The 20,649-nt window shown below is 29.7% G+C and overlaps 1 protein-coding gene across 2 annotated transcripts; it reads left to right on the forward strand.

Moving 5' to 3' along the window:
• The first annotated feature begins 17,236 nt into the window (after positions 1-17,236).
• On the forward strand, positions 17,237-19,822 carry LOC143555726 (L-ascorbate peroxidase, cytosolic-like). Of its 2 annotated transcripts, none has more exons than XM_077045230.1 (10): positions 17,237-17,291; positions 18,100-18,229; positions 18,469-18,643; positions 18,741-18,806; positions 18,883-18,931; positions 19,015-19,100; positions 19,177-19,256; positions 19,340-19,442; positions 19,526-19,584; positions 19,676-19,821. In XM_077045230.1, exons 2-10 carry the CDS (start codon positions 18,111-18,113, stop codon positions 19,689-19,691), a joined length of 753 nt encoding a protein of 250 aa, XP_076901345.1. In that variant the 5' UTR covers positions 17,237-17,291; positions 18,100-18,110; the 3' UTR covers positions 19,692-19,821. The 2 variants fall into 2 exon arrangements, with proteins under 2 accessions (XP_076901345.1, XP_076901346.1); XM_077045231.1 differs by having other exon boundaries at positions 17,277-17,301; positions 19,676-19,822.
• The last annotated feature ends 827 nt before the right edge of the window (positions 19,823-20,649 follow it).

A 20,649-nucleotide genomic window follows, 5' to 3' on the forward strand; every position in this document is an offset into this window, starting at 1 on the left:
AGAAGATTTAGAAGATATTGACTTAAAAATCTTAAGATATTTTTGTTTTGAATTGTTAATGAAGAATGAAAAGGAAATTGGGCGGTGTTATAAAGGGAAAAGGGGTTGAATTCCAGAATGTTCCTGCCTCTTAACACCGGGCAAATGTCGTATTTTTGGAGAGGGTACGTGCTTGATATTTTTTTTCAAAATTTAATTAATATATTATTTGGCGGTGTTAAGGTTCTTTTCTACACCTAGTTGGTTCCAGACTCTTCTTTCTTTTTTTATTTTTTTAAACTAGGTTATTGACCCGTGTATGACACTGGTGGAAATATATAAATCGTGTAGCAATCACACGTAATTTTAAACGATATAATAGTTTTGATATATATTTGTTGTGACAGAATCATGATATATAGTTGTTAATAATACCAGTACCAAAATAAATTATTATTAAACATAGTTTTCAACCAAAATAGCATTCAATTTACAATTGCTTTTCCCGGTCGTCGAGCCTAATCGACTCGACTCTTTTCCCTGCCCCCCCCCCCCGCCTCTCACTTCGTTTCGTTATTCTTCAGTGCTTAGAAACATGATTAAAACTTCAAAATAAAAATTCACAAACTACTAAACACTACCTTATAAACCACATTTGTAGTTTTATTTGTAACTTTACCTTCATTATCTATAATATAAGCATTTTAACACTGTCTCTACACTTCACTCGTGATAAAGCTACATATAGTTGACCATGTGTAAACACTGTTTCTCGCAGGTCTATCTCAACTCTTGCTAGTGACTGACGTTGACTTTTGTTAATGTTCATTGCAAAACAAACTGCAACTGGAAATTTTTTTCGTTTCAATTTCAATGGAAGTTTCTTAACTAAAGGGGTTAAACCACTACGAGTTATATAAGCGCAATAACCAATATTAGTACCTGAAATAACATTTACTTCGATAAAACGCCAGTCCAAGTTAATTACTTGTAATATAGTGTCGTTGCACAAACCGTTCTTCTATTCAATATTCCATAATAACATTATTGGGACACCAACTTTTAGAACCAATCTATGATTAGGCATTCCTGACATCTTTAAACCATTTAGGAAATCTGGTGAGTGTAATGTTGGATCGAAACCAGACCCAACACTATCAGACTGATCTATACTATCAGAACTGACGTATTCAACTTCTTTTCCAAAAAAAAAAACAATAAAAATCTGCCATTAATGTCTTGGACAACCTCATTTAAAAGTGCAAGTATGACCTTTTCTTGAAAGTATGCAATATCATTAAAATTGTCCAATAATGATGGATATACAAAATCAATCAAATCAGAAATCAGATCAGATGTCTCACCAATCAAAAGATCATCTGGTATATCTATAATGCCTTGGCCGTCATTTTGACTGACAAGTTTTCCTTCACCAAGTTCTAACAGTCATTCTGCAAATCTTCTGGTAGCTTCCATATCTGATGATTGACACACGACAACTAACCTCATCTTTTTTGTTAGCCTAAGCACCTTGCATTTGGACCAAATGTGGGACGAACTAAGTTATGTAAGGCTTCAAAAGCATGTTTAAAGTCTCATCTAAGGCTTCAAAAGCATGTTTAACAAAAACATATTTTAAAGTCTCATCTAAGGCTTCAAAATCATGTTTATGTGTTATAGGATCCTCGTCCCATATAATCAGATCTGTTTTCTTCATTAAGTTGCAAATATCTGGATTTCTTGTTATTGAACAGGTAGAATCTAATAACAAAACAAAATACATATAAAGATTTGAAATCCTATTAACGCCTAAAAATTGAAATATTAACACGTTGAAAATGATACTGAGTGGTGTCTTGCCGTTGACACTGCACGTTTCAAAAAATGCCTTGTTATGTAGCGTTTAAATAGTATACAAAATATATTAAATTGACTAACCGTTTGAATTACTTCGCTTACTGGAAGAGGATGATTCAATAATATTTCGCTTCTTTGATTTTGAAGACATCTGTAATATAATATAATAAGGTTATCATATAAAAATACGAATAACTTAAAAATGTAGACAATAACAACGTATATAACGTGGCATATGATTGTATTGATATAACGAAGGATTTTACTACAAAAAAAAAACAACATACATTTGTCAACTCTGAACAAAGAATATCGTTTAACTTAAAACGGTATGAACAATTAGAAAAGCTTTCATTAAAAAAAATTATAGACCACCAAGATTGACTGTTGACATATTGTGTGTTGAATGGAGATAAAAAAATGTGTAGATTAAATACTATTTAAGTTTCATAGGTAACTTATGGTTGGTAACTTTATGTCAAACCTATGTTATGAAAAGACAAAGCTAATTTTTTGGCATAAATAATGTTTTGCATTAACAAAAAATTCGACCAATTTAACTAATTAAATGGGATAGCTGCTTTTGCTCCTCCATCGCCATAATTTGATTCATAAAGTTTATTTGATTCGGTCAAATCATTGACTAAGTTCATGGGTAATTGGTAGACTAAATTTCTGAATAAGAAAGTGATTATCATTAATACACAAATTATACATCTTTAACTAATTAGTTACTAAAAACGTGTTTCAAATATTTAACTAACAAATTAATTATAAAAATATAAGCCTCTAATTTAGGGTAATATATAGTTTATCGGTTTTTGAATTTGGAATTCTAAGATTCATGGAAATAAATAAACATATTTAGGAAAATGTAATTATGACTTTCTATTATAAAATCATCTCAAAATAAATATGATATGATATTAACAAAACAAATCATCTACCAAAAGTAAGTTATGTAAAAAAGATGATGAAAACATAATTTATAACGTAAGATTTAAACGTGCGAAAATATACGGTACAAGATAAAAAAAAGGTTTTTCATGTTGGTAAAGCGTACGAATTATAATGCAGTAAAATACATTAAATTATGTCAAACTATATATATTGGGATTTATGGTAACTCCATATATATTTAAAACAACCAATATTGTGTATTCAATATGATTAGTGTGCCGTGAATTTATTTGAAGAAAAATGTGTTGACAAAAAATGTAAACATCTTGATAGTTTAAATAGTAAGAATATACAAAAAGTTTATTAGTAGCCATTTGATAACCAAAACCATACATTGATTTAATAAATCTATGTTTTCTAAACGTTGTTTGAGTTTTATAAAAAACGGAATTACATGTGTTAATACAAATCGCACAATCTTTCCATAAACGGAAAAATTATGAGGGTTTTTATGAAAGTTAGAATTATAACTGGAAGAAAAATAATAATTAAGCCAAAATATAAGCCTCCCGTTTAAATGATTGGAAGACGAATATTAAAATTTTGAACCCGCTAAAAATCTATGTATAATAATAGAAGCATCAAATCCGGGTAATTTTGAGGTCTACTTGTTTCGTTTAATAAAGTTTGTTAATATATATATATATATATATATATATATATATGAAACTAAATGTAATGTTTGACTTTTTAATATAAAATCAATACATAATAATACTATATAACATCAAACAAATAATTTAAGAAAAATATAACATGTAAATGACTTTGTAGTAAATATGTAAATTTTGACTTTGTAATATAAAATCAACCCTATATGATCTTTAATATAACATATCATCTACCAAAAAAAAGTTTTGTAACAAATACGTCAAACATATAATTTATAATGTAAGTATTAAACATAATAAAATATATTGTACTATATAAAACATAGTTAAAATTTAAAATGTAAATAACAATCAAGATGCAATAAAATACATTACCTTATTAAAAAGTAAATATAATTGGATTTATTGTAACTTATACATTAAAATGGACGGTATAAATGACAAATTGTATACAATATAGTTTCTTCTAATATAGAAACCCCATTTTTAATTTACAGCAGGTTTTTAATAGTTATTAATTTTTACATTTAATATAATTAAGATATTAACCTAATTTGATGGTTACAACACATGACATGATTTCCTAACATAAATCGTGGTACACAAACACCAAAATCCAAAAATTCCAAGCATTTGATGATTTACATAAACTTAAATATTTTAAAATGATATGAAATTAAAACTTAATACTTTATTTTAATGATAACAATCCAAATGTAACATAAAAAAACATTTGAAGAAGTCATAACACGAAATCAAAAATAACATAAAAGTGACTGAATAAGATAACGAATTGTTGTTTCAAACCAATTCATTATCCTCCTCTTTCGTGCCACAAACATCAACGTTTGGCTTCTCATCTTCGATAGCCATTTTCAGCTATTTTCCAAAAAGGTTTGCCTTGTTATCCTCAATAACATTGTTAGAAAATAAAAATACAAACAAACTATTAATTTTATAATAATTAACATGTTTGAATAAGGCTTATAATGTAATATATTAATTACACAAGTAGGACAAAAGATATCTACCTTACAAAGAAACAAACAGGATATTGCAAAAGTTGGTGTGATAGTGTGAAAATTTTGGGTGAAGGTAACAATATATATAGATAGGTAATATGAGTAATATTTTTGGATAGTTAAATAAAAGAGGAATGCAAAATATAAATATTATTATATAAAATAATTATGGATTTTGAAAGCCTTGAAATATGAAACAAATTGAAGAAACTAATGGAAACATAATCAATTGATAAACTAATAACCCTCTAAATTAGCCAAAATTGAGTGCTTATATTATTATAGTTAATTTGTTAGTTACATACTTTAAAAATGGTTTTGGTAACTAATTATGCCAAATAATGATAATCACTTTGATATTCATAAAATTAGTCAAACAAATTACCAGTCAATGTTGTTTTGAATTTGAGAAACATAAGTTATGCCAAATAAAAAGTTGATCTTCCTGTAACAAACATTTTTCATAAACTTCCTCTACCATATGTTACCTATGTAAAATGAAATATTATTTAATCTACACAATTTGTTGATACAATTGATTTCATTTTTGTTATGATTTAGTTAAGCTATATAAAGTATATAATAAGCTATATAATGTATATAATTATTTGAATTATAAGTATAAAAAAATTGTAAAAATTAAAAAAATGATCAAGTTATAATATATAAATTGTAAAAGTTAATAAATTATTTGAATTAATAGTCAAAACAAAGTTTGATCATATAAAATGCGTTAATTTACATGAATTGTGTAAGTTACATAAATTAATTTGTTATCTTTATTAGTCTTTAGTATATTGGGAAACATTGACTAAAAAATTTATAGAATATAACAATATTAAAAACAAAATTAGTAAATAAAAATAATTAGGTTATTTAACACATTTTATAATAATAAATGATTACTGTAGAAATGTTCATGCTCTTATTTTTTTCATTATCATACATAATATTATAACAGAATTAAAAAACATGGCTAAGGAAAGTAATGAAATTTTGAACATACAATAAAAAATACTCATAAATTTGCCTTTACTGGATTATATTCTTAAAAGTTTGCTCAATTTAATTTCCATGTATGTTATCATATCCTTCAAAAACCATTATATATATATATATATATATTGGTGTGTAGGGAATATCGAACACTTAAAATCATGGTGTTTGAACATCATAAACATGTGAAAATATCATTCTTGACATCTATCTTATATAGTAAATAATAATTTTTTTTATTTTAGTAAAATAGTGTAAAAATAGAAAGATTGTTAATTTCATAATAATAATAAGAATAATAAAATTCATAAGTTATGGAAATTAAGATATCAAACTGTTGCTATTTTTAGGAGTATTTGAAAAAAATTCATAATCATTATGATATCTAACTAATATTTTTCGATATCAAGATTGGTCAAATTCAGAATTTGAAATGAGTTTAAATATGTGTATATATATGTTATTTTTGAAATTTTAGATTAATTATAAAATAGTCAAATATTAAAATTTAAAACGTTATTGATATTGGAGAGTAACAAAACATTTAAAACTTTCCAAAAACAATGGTGAAAATCGATTTTTAAAATGACTATTAAATAGGTTATCAATATTAATAAAAAATAATGGGTATTAAATAAAAACAAAAACACATAATTGGGTACTATTTTAAAATGTAAAGTCCGATAATACTGGAAACTATAAAAATGTTTTAAATTTCGTTGATATTAGTTATTTAATTGCCTATTATATTGAATTTAAATCAAAAATATGGAAACATATTAAATAGAATTTGACCAATCATGATAACCATGGAAATATAATAAAACGATTTTGAAAACGAATCAAAATCATGGAAATATATTAAATGGACTTTGACCAACAACGATGTAAGATTGATTATATAAAATCTAATTAAATTACATGAAGTGTGAAAAATACATAACTACATGAATAATAAAAAAATATATTCATCCAATCTTGTACAAAAAGTAAGACATTTTTGAATACTCCATCCATAAAATAGCTATTATAGTTGGGGACCCATAAGCTGAAATGATAAAATTAAATAAATGTTAAACAATATATCATTTGGACTAAACAGAACTTTGGTTATTAACCGGAATATCATAATTAAATACAATAACAATTAGTAGCACATAATAATTGAATTACCAATTATGAAATATTTGAATTATGTGAACAAATGTAAAATTGATGTTCTAATGTATAACCGAAATAATTACCAATAGCCGGGAAAATTGATTTTGCAATGACTAAACCCTGAATAATTAACAATAACAGAAATAATTTAATTCCAAATGGACGTACCATAAATAATAAAAATAATAAAGCCAATAACTGAAAGGGCAAAGAAAATGAATGGACAATGACATAATGAATAATATAAGAATCGGACATTTGAGAATCAAATAACCTTACTGGAAAAACGTAACAGTTCAGCATCTCCATTGAATCTTGGATTTGATATAGAACCTAAAGAGATTATAAAAAAAATCATATAATAAATAGTATCAATATAAACAAAAACGGAAAAGAAAAAGAATTGTCATTGAAATAATGAATAATGTGAGAATCAACCGTTATAGTACCAAATAAAACCTTACCGGAAAACCGTAATAGTTCAACTTCTCCGTTAAATCTTGGATTTTGATATACAACCTAAAATGAAAAAAAATCATATAATAATTAAAATCAATACAGACAAAAACGAAAAAAAATGTCAATGAAATAATGAATAACGTGAGAATCGGCCATTAGATTATCATATAAAATCTTTACGGAAAATGATTAATCTCCCTTACAGGAATAGGCGATGGTGGAGGTAGTAATCCGAAATAGAGAGAGATAGAGATTAAAATGAATATGGTTTTTCAATCTTAGGGTTTATATAATGTGAATGAAATAATTTGATAAGTCTTTGAATTATAATAATAATTGAAATAATTAATATCATAATTACATTAACAAGTTACAAAAATATAAAAGTCAATATCATTGATTTAAAATTTAAATACATTAATAAGTTACAAAAATATAAAAGTCAATATCATTGATTTAAAATTTATTTTGAATATGTGAAAATTATAAGTATAGAAGTGAATGACATGGATGCATATGTGGATAGTCCAAGAGAAGGATATGTGGACAACACAAAGGCTTATACCGTAGTTAATACCATGTGTAGGAATCCATATATTTATAAACGATTTAAAATAATTTAATTCAAATCATGATTTCTTTCTTGGTTAAGAAACCAAAAAGAAAGGAGCCAAAATTTATAAGGGAGTCAAAATATATTACAAATTTAAGCATTAATTCCTACAAAACGTAGAATTCAATGTAAATTAATAAATCGTTAACCAATGATCATAAGTATGAAGTTATTGATTTTCATTTTAAAATAACTACCATTTTAATTTATTTTTGAGTTATTTAATTGAAAAACATATTTTCTAATTATTAGATTATTTAACCATTTATTAGGATATGGAAAGAATAATAATTTTAACCATTATTAACAATAAACATGCTATATTACGTCATAAGCACAAGTTTAAATAGCCCCTCATAAAAAAATTTAAGTTTACAAAATTTGAAAAAGCGTTTTACTATCTAAATACTCATATAAAAACATTTTTTTATAGGGTTTTCCTAAAATCGGAAAGGGTAAGGTTTCGGGTTTAAAATTTGACGAATGTGACCATTTACAAAATCATACAATAAGAACTTAACTTATCAATTCTCTCGTATAACTAACAAACGTGTCATGAAATATTCGGATTAAATAACTCATGAGTTATAAGATATAATAAAAAGGGTGCATTCAATATGAGGTATTTTTATTTTAATAAAGAATTATTTTAATAGTAAAAAATTCTAAGATTACAAGTTATTTATGGAAAATCCAACAATAGAATTAATAGAGATTAATACAAATGGGTTGTTTAATATTTTATTTTCTTTTAGAATTATTTTATTGTCAAGAAAAATAGAGAAGTGGTTGATATAAATGGAAAGATTAGGAATAGATCAACCGTCAGAAGAGGACATGTGGACATAAACTATATTGTTTTAATAGTATAGTAAGATGATTATTTCGGGAGGGACATAACGGAAAAGTTCCCGAATACTGTTACCGTTCAATAGATATATTTTTTAAACGGGGACTTTTATGTGTTTTTGGACCGTCATACTCTTTAAATTAGAGTCGTTTCACTTTGTTCAGATTATATTGTTTTAACTGGATCAACATTTGCTTCATAGTTTGACTTGGACGTTTCTTGGGTAACAACATAGGTGGAGTTAACACAAACCGACCAATCGATTTCAATATGCCCGGACCTTAGTTTTAAGCACCCGAACAAACACCTTCTAGTTTCGTTAACCGTGTACTTGATCAAGAGAGTCTGAGTATTGAAAATCTTTTCGTTAATTTAAATGATCGAACGGGTGGGAATAAATATTAAAATGAATATATGATTTAATAAGGTATCGTTAATACCTAAAAATCATCAGGCCGGCCCGTATATATAAGCAACCCAAGCTAGGGCTTTGGGCCTCCACATTTTTGGAGCTCACTTTATAAAAATAAAAAAAACGGTCATTTATATATAATTATTAAGTTAATGAACTTCATAAACAATGTTGTTGCATCGTGGTGGTAAAATGCAATGGTTGTATTTTCTGTGACCTGGGATTTCTGTGACTTTTGCTACGACCGGATACAAATGTATATATTTAGGTAAAATTGTATTTCGCTTTCATTTATCTTACAGTTATATTATAAAGTTTTTATTATAATTTTCACCTAAATATATACATTTGTATCCGGTCGTAGTAAAAGTTTGGAATATTAAAATCAAACTTTACACTTATTTTTTTTCTTAAAATTATAATGATACGTGGTAATTATAATTGTAAACATCTATGTTAAAATAAGTGTGCGGTGTTATCCACAAGATGTTTCTTAACATCTCTAATCAAGTAATTTCGTGTCGTGTTTTTAAAACATTTGCAACCTGGTTGGTTTTGTTTATGATACAAATCTAATATTGTCATGTAATGTTATAAAGTAAAGCCTCTAAACAGAAAGGGGACTATTTTAGTTTTATATCTAACTTCTTTTAAATAATAGAAAAATAATTATATATAGAAAAGTACGAATTCACAATAAAATTATAAAGGCCTCGGTTTTCTATTCGCTTTGGGCCACCCAAATTGTTGGGCCGGCCCTGAAATCATGTATATTTTCAAATGCTCATATTAAAATGCTTAAACTATTTTCTGTAATTAAAATAAAAAGAATTGAAACCGAAGTGGGCTTCTGGGCTATGTGAAAATGAGCTTGACAACACGTTCTTTTTCAAAATTTACAATAGGTTAAATGATTAATACAGTCTTATCGGCCCATTTAGCATAACCCACAATCTATCGGAATCTAAGTTGTTATTGGTTTGGAATTTGGATAGTTGGACTTGGATAGTTGGATGCCTAAATGTGAGGAAAAAAAATCTGGTTCATGATTCGAAACAATTCTGGAAATTGAATTATTGATCCAAACTAAAACCAGTCCGGATTCTAAAACTGAACCGTGGCTTATACCGTTTTTGCCTCCTGGCCGTTAAAATACGGTTTGAAAAACTAGCCCTTTATTCGGAGCAACCATAGAGCCATTTTTAGCCTTTTTACGGTTCAGTTAAAACTTAATACAATAAATGTAAGTGATTTTTTTTTAAGGAAGACGGAGATAGGATTTTGAAAAACCAAACAAATTTGTATTGCAAAGCGGTGAAATATGTTGACTAAGGATCAAGCAACAAAGTCAAAGGATGACAGCATTTGGCAATTCGAGCAATATGTGGTTAGGGATAGGGTGACATTTTGAACAATTTTAATGACGACTAAACTCCAAACAACGACATAAAAAAATTGTCATGGTATTTTATTTAGGGATGAAATTAACACCATTAGTTTTTGTTAGCTAGGGAGCGACGAAGAAAAAAAGTTGAAAGGGGCGTGTAACATTTCCTTAGTTATGAGTGTTTCCGGTCAAAAGTGATAGTTTAAAGTATTTAAATTTTAAAGTCAATTACCCATATAATTATCATATTTTCAAGAATGGTACTATTGGTCCCTTTATATATTTATTATTTAGAACCCAAAGCTTGCATAAACAACAAAATTACCTGTCAAGTTAAAAGGTTGTGAATACGCATCCTGAAACCATAAGCCTTAACTTTAAAATCTTGTTGTACATAAAATGTTCATAATATTTATTTAAGCAAAATTGTTTACTTTCCGGAAACGGGAGTTTACATATTAAGAGATGATACAATGTAGAAAAGGAAAAAAGAGAAAGTAACGCTAAATCACTTGGGAAATAGGGGTGTAAATTTATCACACAACATGAAAACACAACACGAACCTAACATGAAATTTACGGGGTTAGGTTATAATGAATATGATGAAATATATTTTTGATACATACAATGAGAGAATTACAAGCCTTTATGTGGCAGTATACAAAAGTAGAAAGGAGCAATTACAGGAGGTAAATGAGTACATAATTTAGAAATTGATTAACTAATATATCATTTGGTTAAGGTAGTCAAAATCTCTGATTTAGCTCTCACAGTATCGTCTTTCCTTATATGGGTTTGGTATAACGTGTTCAGATAAGTTTTTAGTCAAACATAGGAAACCGTTTAGCTAAACACTCAAACATGTTGTGTTTGGGTCAATCCACAAATATGCGTGTCATGTAAAGGTTCACGTGCTTGACAGTATTTCTAGGTTCGTGTTCATGTCAGATTAGACATGTTAGCAACACGAACACACCTCATTTAGCATCTCTGATTTGAAGTAATTTATGCACTACTTAAATTATTTTCTGTTGAATAATGCTTGAATGATAAATAAAATTACATTGTTTATATATAAGGCTGAGGGGTGTGGGGGGCGCGAGAGGGGGCGTGAGTGGGGGCGCCATCCAATAATATTGTGACGTGTGGCAGAGAGAGAAACTTGATAAGATGGGTATTGGTAGTGGTGATAGCGCCCCGGGGCATGGTGTGGAGGGGCGCGAGAGGGGGCGCGAGCGGTTTTTTTTTTTTTTTTTTATAAATGTATTACCCAACGAATCCGGAATTTCTCAAAAACTCAATCGGAATCCGGTCAAAACCTCAACGAATCCGGTCTTCAAAAACTCAATCGGAATCCGGTCAAAACCGGAATTTCTCAACCCGGAATCCGGTCAAAACCATGGCACCTTCACTCTCTCTCCTCCTCCTCACCACCACCGTAACCTCCACCGGAATCCGGTCAAAACCATGGCACCTTCACTCTCTCTCCTCCTCCTCACCACCACCGTAACCTCCACCACCATCGGCGTCACCTACACTCGGTGGTTGAATTGAAGCTTTTCTGCACGAATATATATATATATATATATATATATATATATATATATATATATATATATATATATATATGCTGAAACATTCCCAAGACACCCAGCTTAAACCCCAACGGCTCTATTTTGCATCCCAAGACACCCCTCACGCTCAACCTGTCCCGCGAGCCTCCTGGCGCCAGCCTCGTTTTCCGCTCTCGCGCCCCTCTCGCGCCCCTCTAGCGCCCCGGTGGTGTGGCTCTCGCGCCCCGGGGCGCGAGCGAACTCCCTCTCGCGTCCTGACTAGCGCTCCGCACCCCTCAGCCTAAGATATAAAGTAGTCATGGGAAGGAACGTTAAATAAACATGAAAATGATATGAAAACAAGAAAGTGGGCAAGTGGTGAAGTGGGTTTAAGAATGAATTTGTCACGACATGGAGACTTTTCAGCATATTGTGTTCAAGGTATATGCCAATCATGTAATCCCTTTACACGTTGTAGTCGAATTTAAGAAAACATATACAAAGCACATAAAGTAAATTAATCAAGAGTAAATTATGGAGTAGGTACGTATGCTAATATCATATTACACTTTGAAATATTTTACCCCATTCACTTGAAAGATTAAATAAAAATAATTCAGAAACACAACATATTATATTTAACGGTGTGGATAATAATACTATTGTTAATAAACACATCATTTTTCATAACATAGATTTTACTCAAGTATTCAGCTTAAGTAACACAACTACTAGCTTTGTAATGTGTATAACCTTTAAAAATATGTAATGGATTTTTAGTCTATTTTAAGACATGAAGGAAATATTAGTTAATTAAAAAAAGAGAGAAAAAAAACCTAAGTGACATATATTTGTATAAGGACGTAATCAGTTTCATAAACAGCTAACCAAGCAAAAAATTTTGTTTGTGTTAGTGTTCGTTCATTAAAAAAATTAATTTGTTCGTGAACAGTTCACGAATACAAATGGACGGAAGCACAAAAATGAACACAAACAATGTTTTATTTGATTTGATTAACCGCATGATTAGTGTCAACGTTCGGTCTGTCTGCCAAGCGTGTGTTGATATTTTGGCATTCATATGTTAATTTTACATATAATTTAATCTATACTATATAATACACCAAACAAAGGCAAATTAAGACACTCTTTTTTAAGTAATTTACAACACTTAAAGCATGAGGTACATGTGTTAGTAAAGGTAAACATGTCTTTTAAACACAATTCATTCAACTTACAAGTTTGGTCCCTCGTCTTTAACCATATTATGTTTTTAATTTAACTTGTAAACTAACTTCACACCCATGATTTTTAAACGACTATAGCCTTTTCATACGCTATTATTTTTTTTAAACAAATTGCACAATAAAAACGAGCATTTTATTCTCTTTAATTTGGATATGATATTGTTGTAATTTTTTTCATTTTAAATAAATTAATATGTTACGTAGGGGTGTTTAGTGTCGGTTTTGATGATTTTTAAGTTAAACTTGTGAGTCCAACCCTTAATACTTATTTTTTGTCGTCCAAAACCAAACTCAACCATTGAAAGTTGAAACCGAATCGTTACTAATGGTCTGGCTCCATTTTGGTTTAACAGTTTAAACTTTAATAATAAATTTAGTTTAAAATAATTAATAATTTAAATGTACAATCAATTTTAACTAAAAACACAAAATAATATGATACTTGAGATGATCATAAATAAAAAATTATAATTTTAGCCTCATAAATGATAAATATTAATGGAAGATTTAGGACGTGAAATAATAACAACAAAGATTACAAAAGGAATCATATTGCTATTAAGTTAATTTACAGTCTTTTCTAGTTTCATATGGCCGATTGCCGATATAAACCGCGAACCAACCGTTCACTACGTTTTGAAAATTTTGAAACCGACCAACAAACAGAAAGTAAAAAAGAAAAAGAAAAAAGAAGTCAAACCAATGACCGATTTAAACAATTTCAAGGTTTTAACCGAACCATAAACACTTATATTTGTACGTGATTAACATGTTCAAACACCCGCTGTATCGCGCGGGCACCAGTCTAGTCACATAATACTCATATACTTTGTTTTATAATGATTGATCTTATCATTTGCTTAAATCTATATGATAAGATTAGGAAAATTATTAAAAACCTTTAATGAACAAACATAAACTAACGAACATAAACGAACACATTCTCAAAGATTTACAAACATGTTTGTCTTCATTCATTTAGTTAATTGAATCAAGTTCCTTGTTCATGTTCGTTCATTTAACAACGATCGAACATAAACAAGCTTCCATTGAACAATTCACGAACGCTTTGCTGAGTGCTCGGTCAAGGGTGTGCAAAGTCAGTATGGTTCAATTGGGGGGGGGGGGGTAATCATTACCATAACTAAATAGTCGGGTAACCGTTGGTTTCATTTAAGTTTAGTTAATTGTCCAATATAATTTTTTTTTCTTTTGTTTAGCTTGAAAAATATAATGTGATGGCTACTAAACATCAAAAGTTATAATTATTTAATTTGTTAAATATTACCACCAAAATAATTATTTAATTTTGTTAAATATTACCACCAAAACTAAACGTTATAAGTATATTTGTAAACATCTAAAACACACCTTGAAAATGAAATTAGTAATTACTACACATATATAATCGAATAAAGTCGTACAATACATATAATTCAAAAAGTATTAAAATGTATATGCTTTTTCAATATGGATGCCTTTCTTTCATACCGGCACACCTGGCGAAGATAGTCTTGTGGCCGGACTTTGACCAAATATTTTGTAGCGGACCGGATGCAATCTGAACTCTTGATGTCTTCATGCTATTGTAGAACCAACATGGTAAACAAAGGCTTGGTTAGTTTCTTATTGAACATGTGAATATGGGTGTAAATAATCGAATCAAGTCTTTACTTTAGACATTGTTTTTATAATTGAAGATATGCTTTCATAGTGACGAACTTTGAACGAAAACGAAGGGGAGGGGGGCCAAGAAGCTATGCCCATGGGCATGCGTTAAATTTGTGTCGAGTTGGATGTATCATGTATGAAACTCGAGCTTGATTCATAAATAAAGCTATAAGCTTGAGCCACATACGGCTCCACCAAATTGATTATGAAAACGAATTCTGAAGTCAAGGTCCCTTTGCAAAAGTTTTGTTTTCTTTTCTTTTCTTCATATTATTATATGTAATAAATCAAGACTATGGTCATTTTGATTTAAAATTGCCCTCCTTAAAACTTTAACCGAATGTTAATCGGTTGATATTGATAATGTGCCCTTATAGTAACTTATACAACAACTTCATTATCTTTCGGTTGTAAACTTAATGCCATATTTTCTAATATTTCGCTTCTTTACCACGCGTAACCGGCGAGAAGAGCTTGAAAGAAAGAAATCGAATTCAGAACTTGAAAGAAATCAAATTTATTTAAAGTAGCAAAATAACAACTTATAATTTTCTATTTTACCCTCTAAAAACAATATTTGATTCTTCAATCTATGTAGCAAAGATCAAGTCTTTTGAATTAACATGTTGTCCAAAATATTGATGTATGATTTAGGATTCATCCTTTTAGAATTTGTTGATCTTTATTCATAAACCATAACGGTGCTACCAAATAGTCGAGTGTATATATTTCAAGATCTAAATAGCATGAGTTGTAATGCAAGAAATCAATAAATTGTATAACTTGGAATGATTTATTCAATCAATATCTGATGTTAATATTCATTGGTATCTTGCTAAATGTTAATCGACTGATATAAAGTATACGACACCCCCTTCTAAACACATATACATATAAAAGACGTAATTGCACTCAGTTATTTTTTTTTATCTAGGGTCACTAATCACATTACTATTCATGCCCTCTTATTCAAATGCGCTGAACTGCAAAGTTTTTGATAAAATCCGATACTTTAGTACTAGTATAATCGCAACCTTATTATTTAACTCGGTTTACAACATAGAGTAGCTTACCATGATAATTTGGGAAAACTCCTAAAATAATCAATTTATGATGAGAGATTCTAAATTTGTCTCCTCAAAATTGTTTTTCCAGATTTATCACTCTTCTAACGCATCGGCGACGATGTGTTAGGTAGTCCCGCTGACGAGTTAGCTGACACATAGTCAACGATACGTTAGGCCTCCAAACACATAGTCGACGATGTGTTAGCTATCCAAAAATAGGGTTAAAGATGTGTTTAGTCTTTTGTTTGTTTTTCTAATATTATATTATCATAACTAGTTTTACCTATATTTGGTTTTCTTCATAACTTTTAAAATTTCGAATTTACCGTTGAGACGTGGATTTTTTATCTACATTTTGACATAATTTTTTTTAAAACTATGCCGGTCAAATTGTATTAAACATTTTGATATTAATTTAACACCGTTCGGTTTTGAATAAGTTTATGTAGGTCCTTAGATAAAAAAGTTAGACATTAAAAATTATATAAAACTTCATATATTAAATGTTATAAAAGAAAACCAAATATAAATAAAACTAGTTATGATAGTTATGATAATATAATATTAAAACAATAAACAAAAGGCTAAACACATCTTTAACCCTATGTTTAGATGGCTAACACATCGTCGACTATGTGTTTAGAGGTCTAACAGTCTAATACGTCGTTGACTATGTGTTTAGAGGCCTAACACATCGATGTATTAGCTAACTCGTCGGCATAACAACTTAACACATCACCAAAGATACATTAAAAGAGGGCCAAATAAGGAAAAACAGTTTTAAAGGAACAGATTTAAAATCTCTAATCATTAAAAGACTATTTTGAAAATTTTATTTGATTTTTATCCTTTTTATAGGTGATGGCATCCTAAATTTAGGATGGAATCTTTATCCTTTATTTGCGTTCACACGGTCACCATGACTTTATTATTCTCACAAGCCCCCACGTTGATTGGAAAATGACCCTTTTAGCCTCCTACGTACCTAATCAATTTTCCACAACTAAATCATACCTCCCATCAAATAATTAAATAACACATTAGGCCCCAAATTAAATTATTTATTTAAAAGTACATTTACAAAAAGATTACTCAATTATTATTATAATTATTATCTTTATATTTTATCATTTACATGCATGTCCCAGCACGGCCTTCTGGACATGCCTCACGACGCCCAACGAACACGTCCTCAAGGGTAATATAGTCAATACAAGCAACGCTCATCAATAAATGAAAAGCAGGTTATTATCGCCCAGAAACTTTGATTTTATATGCCACATTTTCCACCAAACCCATCCAAACTAATCTCGTCCGTTGAAACCATTATTGACCACAGATTACGTGATCCAACGGCCACAAAAAACCACTCGAAACTTGTGTTTTCTTCCACTCATCATCACACTCATCTAGGGTTTCTCGCTGATCATATTTCGATTAAACAGGTTAGAATCTGTAGACGATCTATATTAATATTATATTATTATGTAGTCAAGTAACTTTGCTAGTTATTTGAATCGTGAATTGATCGTGCGTTATGCTGTTGATTACTGTGTAATTTTGTTTTTTAGTATTAGATTTTCTAAGTTGCAAACCTGGCTTTGTTTTGCGTTTATCGAGTGGATTTTTTACTTATATTTATCAAATACATCACATGTCATTTATGTAGATGTATTTTTATACGTGTATATGTATCGTTTGTATTTTGATTTTATATTATTGTTGGTGTGAAATACTTATTTTTTTACTGTAAACATAATAAATTATTAAATTATTATTATTATTTTTGTTTTATTATCTTTTTTGTATAAAAGACTAATTTATCACCCGATACTGATTTATAAGTGAGGTGCTGTGTGTTTATTAGTTAGATAACCGTATAAGACACGATTAAACCTATTAAATAAAAATGGTATCCTGTGATTTTTTTTAAATAAATAAAATTAGTAAAATAGTAATGAATTTTTTTACAAAAATTTAAAATTTTTTAATAGACAAATTTACCTTTGATACTTTTTTTATTATTTTCTTTTATTTTTATTTTTTTTATAGACTCCATCCTTGTACATATGACTGTTACAGGCATATGTAAAAAATAGTTAAACGAGTCGTATTCATTATTCGTGTTTGATATTAAGTGCTTCGTTTCTAACCTATTTAACACGATAATACTTGTTTTGTCTGCTTGTTAGATTGTAGGATGATTTGATTGGTAGATATTTGGAACTTAATTTTTGTTAATCTGTGGTTCAGATTTGAAAACCATGGGGAAGAGCTATCCATGTGTTAGCGAGGAGTACAAGAAGGCTATTGATAAGGCCAGGAGGAAGCTTAGAGGATTCATTGCCGAGAAGAGATGTGCTCCTTTGATGCTTCGTCTCGCGTAAGTTTTGGTTTCGGTTATTTTGTGCTGAAATATTTGATTGTTATCTAGAATATTATTTAGTGTAATTAGTTCAACTAGGTGATTTACTCCATGCTTATTGAATTGTTTAATTAACATGGATTATGGCTTTTTGGATGTAATCATTTGCTAATCATGAACCCTTAACTTGAATTATATATATATATATATATATATACTATTGGTTTCTAAAACAACTATTTTTTTTGGGACAATAGATGGCACTCTGCTGGTACTTATGATGTGAACACCAAAACCGGAGGTCCTTTCGGTACCATGAGGTTCAAAACTGAGCTGAACCATGGTGCCAACAACGGTCTTGACATCGCTGTCAGACTACTTGAGCCTATTAAGGAACAATTCCCCATCATCTCATATGGTGATTTCTATCAAGTAAGTTTAAATCTTTTGCACAAGTGTGTGTGTGTTTTTTTTTAATAATGTGTGTTACCCTTTTTTGTGCTAATACGCTTATCCTTTTTTGCTGCAGTTGGCTGGTGTTGTTGCTGTTGAAGTTACTGGAGGACCCGATGTTCCTTTCCATCCAGGAAGAGAGGTTAGTGTTATTGTTTGCTTCATATTAGTTATTAATCGGTTTTGTTTAAATTTCTAAATGTTTTATATTGTTACAGGACAAAGAAGAGCCCCCAGTTGAAGGCCGTCTTCCTGATGCAACTAAGGGTTAGTGAATCTGATTGATTTCTTCAATGTTTCTGGTCATAAATAATGTGAAGTTATTAAGTTGAAGATATATTAAATTGCAGGAACTGACCATTTGAGGGACGTGTTTGTCAAGACCATGGGTCTTGAAGACATTGACATTGTCACTCTATCTGGTGGCCACACTCTGGTTCGTGTTACCACTTCCGTTGTTTTTGTTCATCTTTTTCGTAAATTATTAATGTGAGAGTGTAACCGTTTTATAGGGAGCTGCCCACAAGGAGCGATCTGGATTTGAAGGATCATGGACTCCCAACCCGCTTATCTTCGACAACAGCTACTTCACGTGTGTTTTTCTTTATCTTTCTTTAATATTTATCTTTATATGAATAGAATACTGAAAACATATATAATAATTTATTTAAACAGTGAACTTCTTGCGGGTGAGAAAGACGGGCTCTTGAAGCTACCTACCGACAAAGCTCTTCTTGCAGACCCTGTATTCCGACCCCTGGTTGAGAAATATGCTGCTGTAAGTACAACATAAAACCATGAACATATATACCGTAAACAAAACATTGTTGGGTGCTTAGTTTTGTTTTTGATTTGAACCAGGATGAGGATGCTTTCTTTGCTGATTATGCAGTTTCCCACATGAAGCTATCTGAGTTGGGGTAAGTCTTTTTTAACTTTTGATTTTTTATCCTCCATTATATAGTTGTTATATGCGTTTGTATTGATGAGCAAACTTTGATTTGGTTGCAGATTTGCGGATGCTTAAAGTTTGTGATGGGAGTGGGAGAGTATAAAGGACAAGACTTGTTTGGCAATTTGTTATGAATTTTCATGTGTTTTTGTTTGTTTTTCAAGCGAAAAAGAGAATTTATATTGTGGATTAAAAGAAACCTCTCTTGAAATGGGGTTGCAGTTTGATTAATCAAGTATTCAGCCTTTATCTCTAATATTTAATATTTATATTATATTAGCTTATGCCTCTTCAATGCTATCGTTTTTGTTTGTAATATGCTCTTCAGTTTTATCGTTTTTGTTTGTTGTTGGATTATTATTGGATCACTCGCCTTGATCTATGCGCTAAAAAGGAATAGCCGAATAATAATCGTTAAAACTGAAACGAAATAATTGAACCGATCAAGAGGCTGCATCTAGACTCGAAAGTTACAGTAACAGTAAAGTTGAAGTGTTTGGCAATGAATGTTACAACAAATCCCTCGAGTTAGATGTTTTGATATTTTAAAATGATGGAATTTTTCGCAAGATTGCATGAAATTTATTTCCCAAAATTTGGACACGTTTAGATGATAGAACTTGTGATGACACCTAAGTGCTTCGATCTTGTTTCGGGTGGTTTTGACAGTCACATGGATGATAACACCCAAGTGCTTCTTTGTCTTTTGTTTGAATGTTTACGATAATCACACGAATGGATGCCAAACGGATATTTCGTGAGATTAACTGATTAAGTTTCTCCTGACCACTACTGCATTATGAAAATGCAGGTTATCTTTAATATCTTTTTTCCTTTTTCCCATAGATTTTATGTGGAATTGTTGGGACATTTAATTGTCTACTTGAATCTACAACCGATGTTGTTGGCTTGTTGCTGATTGCACAGTGTGGTTTGAAGATTTGCATTATTTGGCTTGTTGCAAAATGCACATTGTGATGTGCAGATTTGTAAATTTGTTCATGACAGAATATGTTACCTCTAGATGGTGCAG

This window comes from Bidens hawaiensis, unplaced genomic scaffold (genome assembly GCF_021521415.1).
Source record: "Bidens hawaiensis isolate Kalapana, Puna unplaced genomic scaffold, B.hawaiensis_p1.1 tig00018272_1, whole genome shotgun sequence".
NCBI classification, from domain to species: domain Eukaryota; kingdom Viridiplantae; phylum Streptophyta; class Magnoliopsida; order Asterales; family Asteraceae; genus Bidens; species Bidens hawaiensis.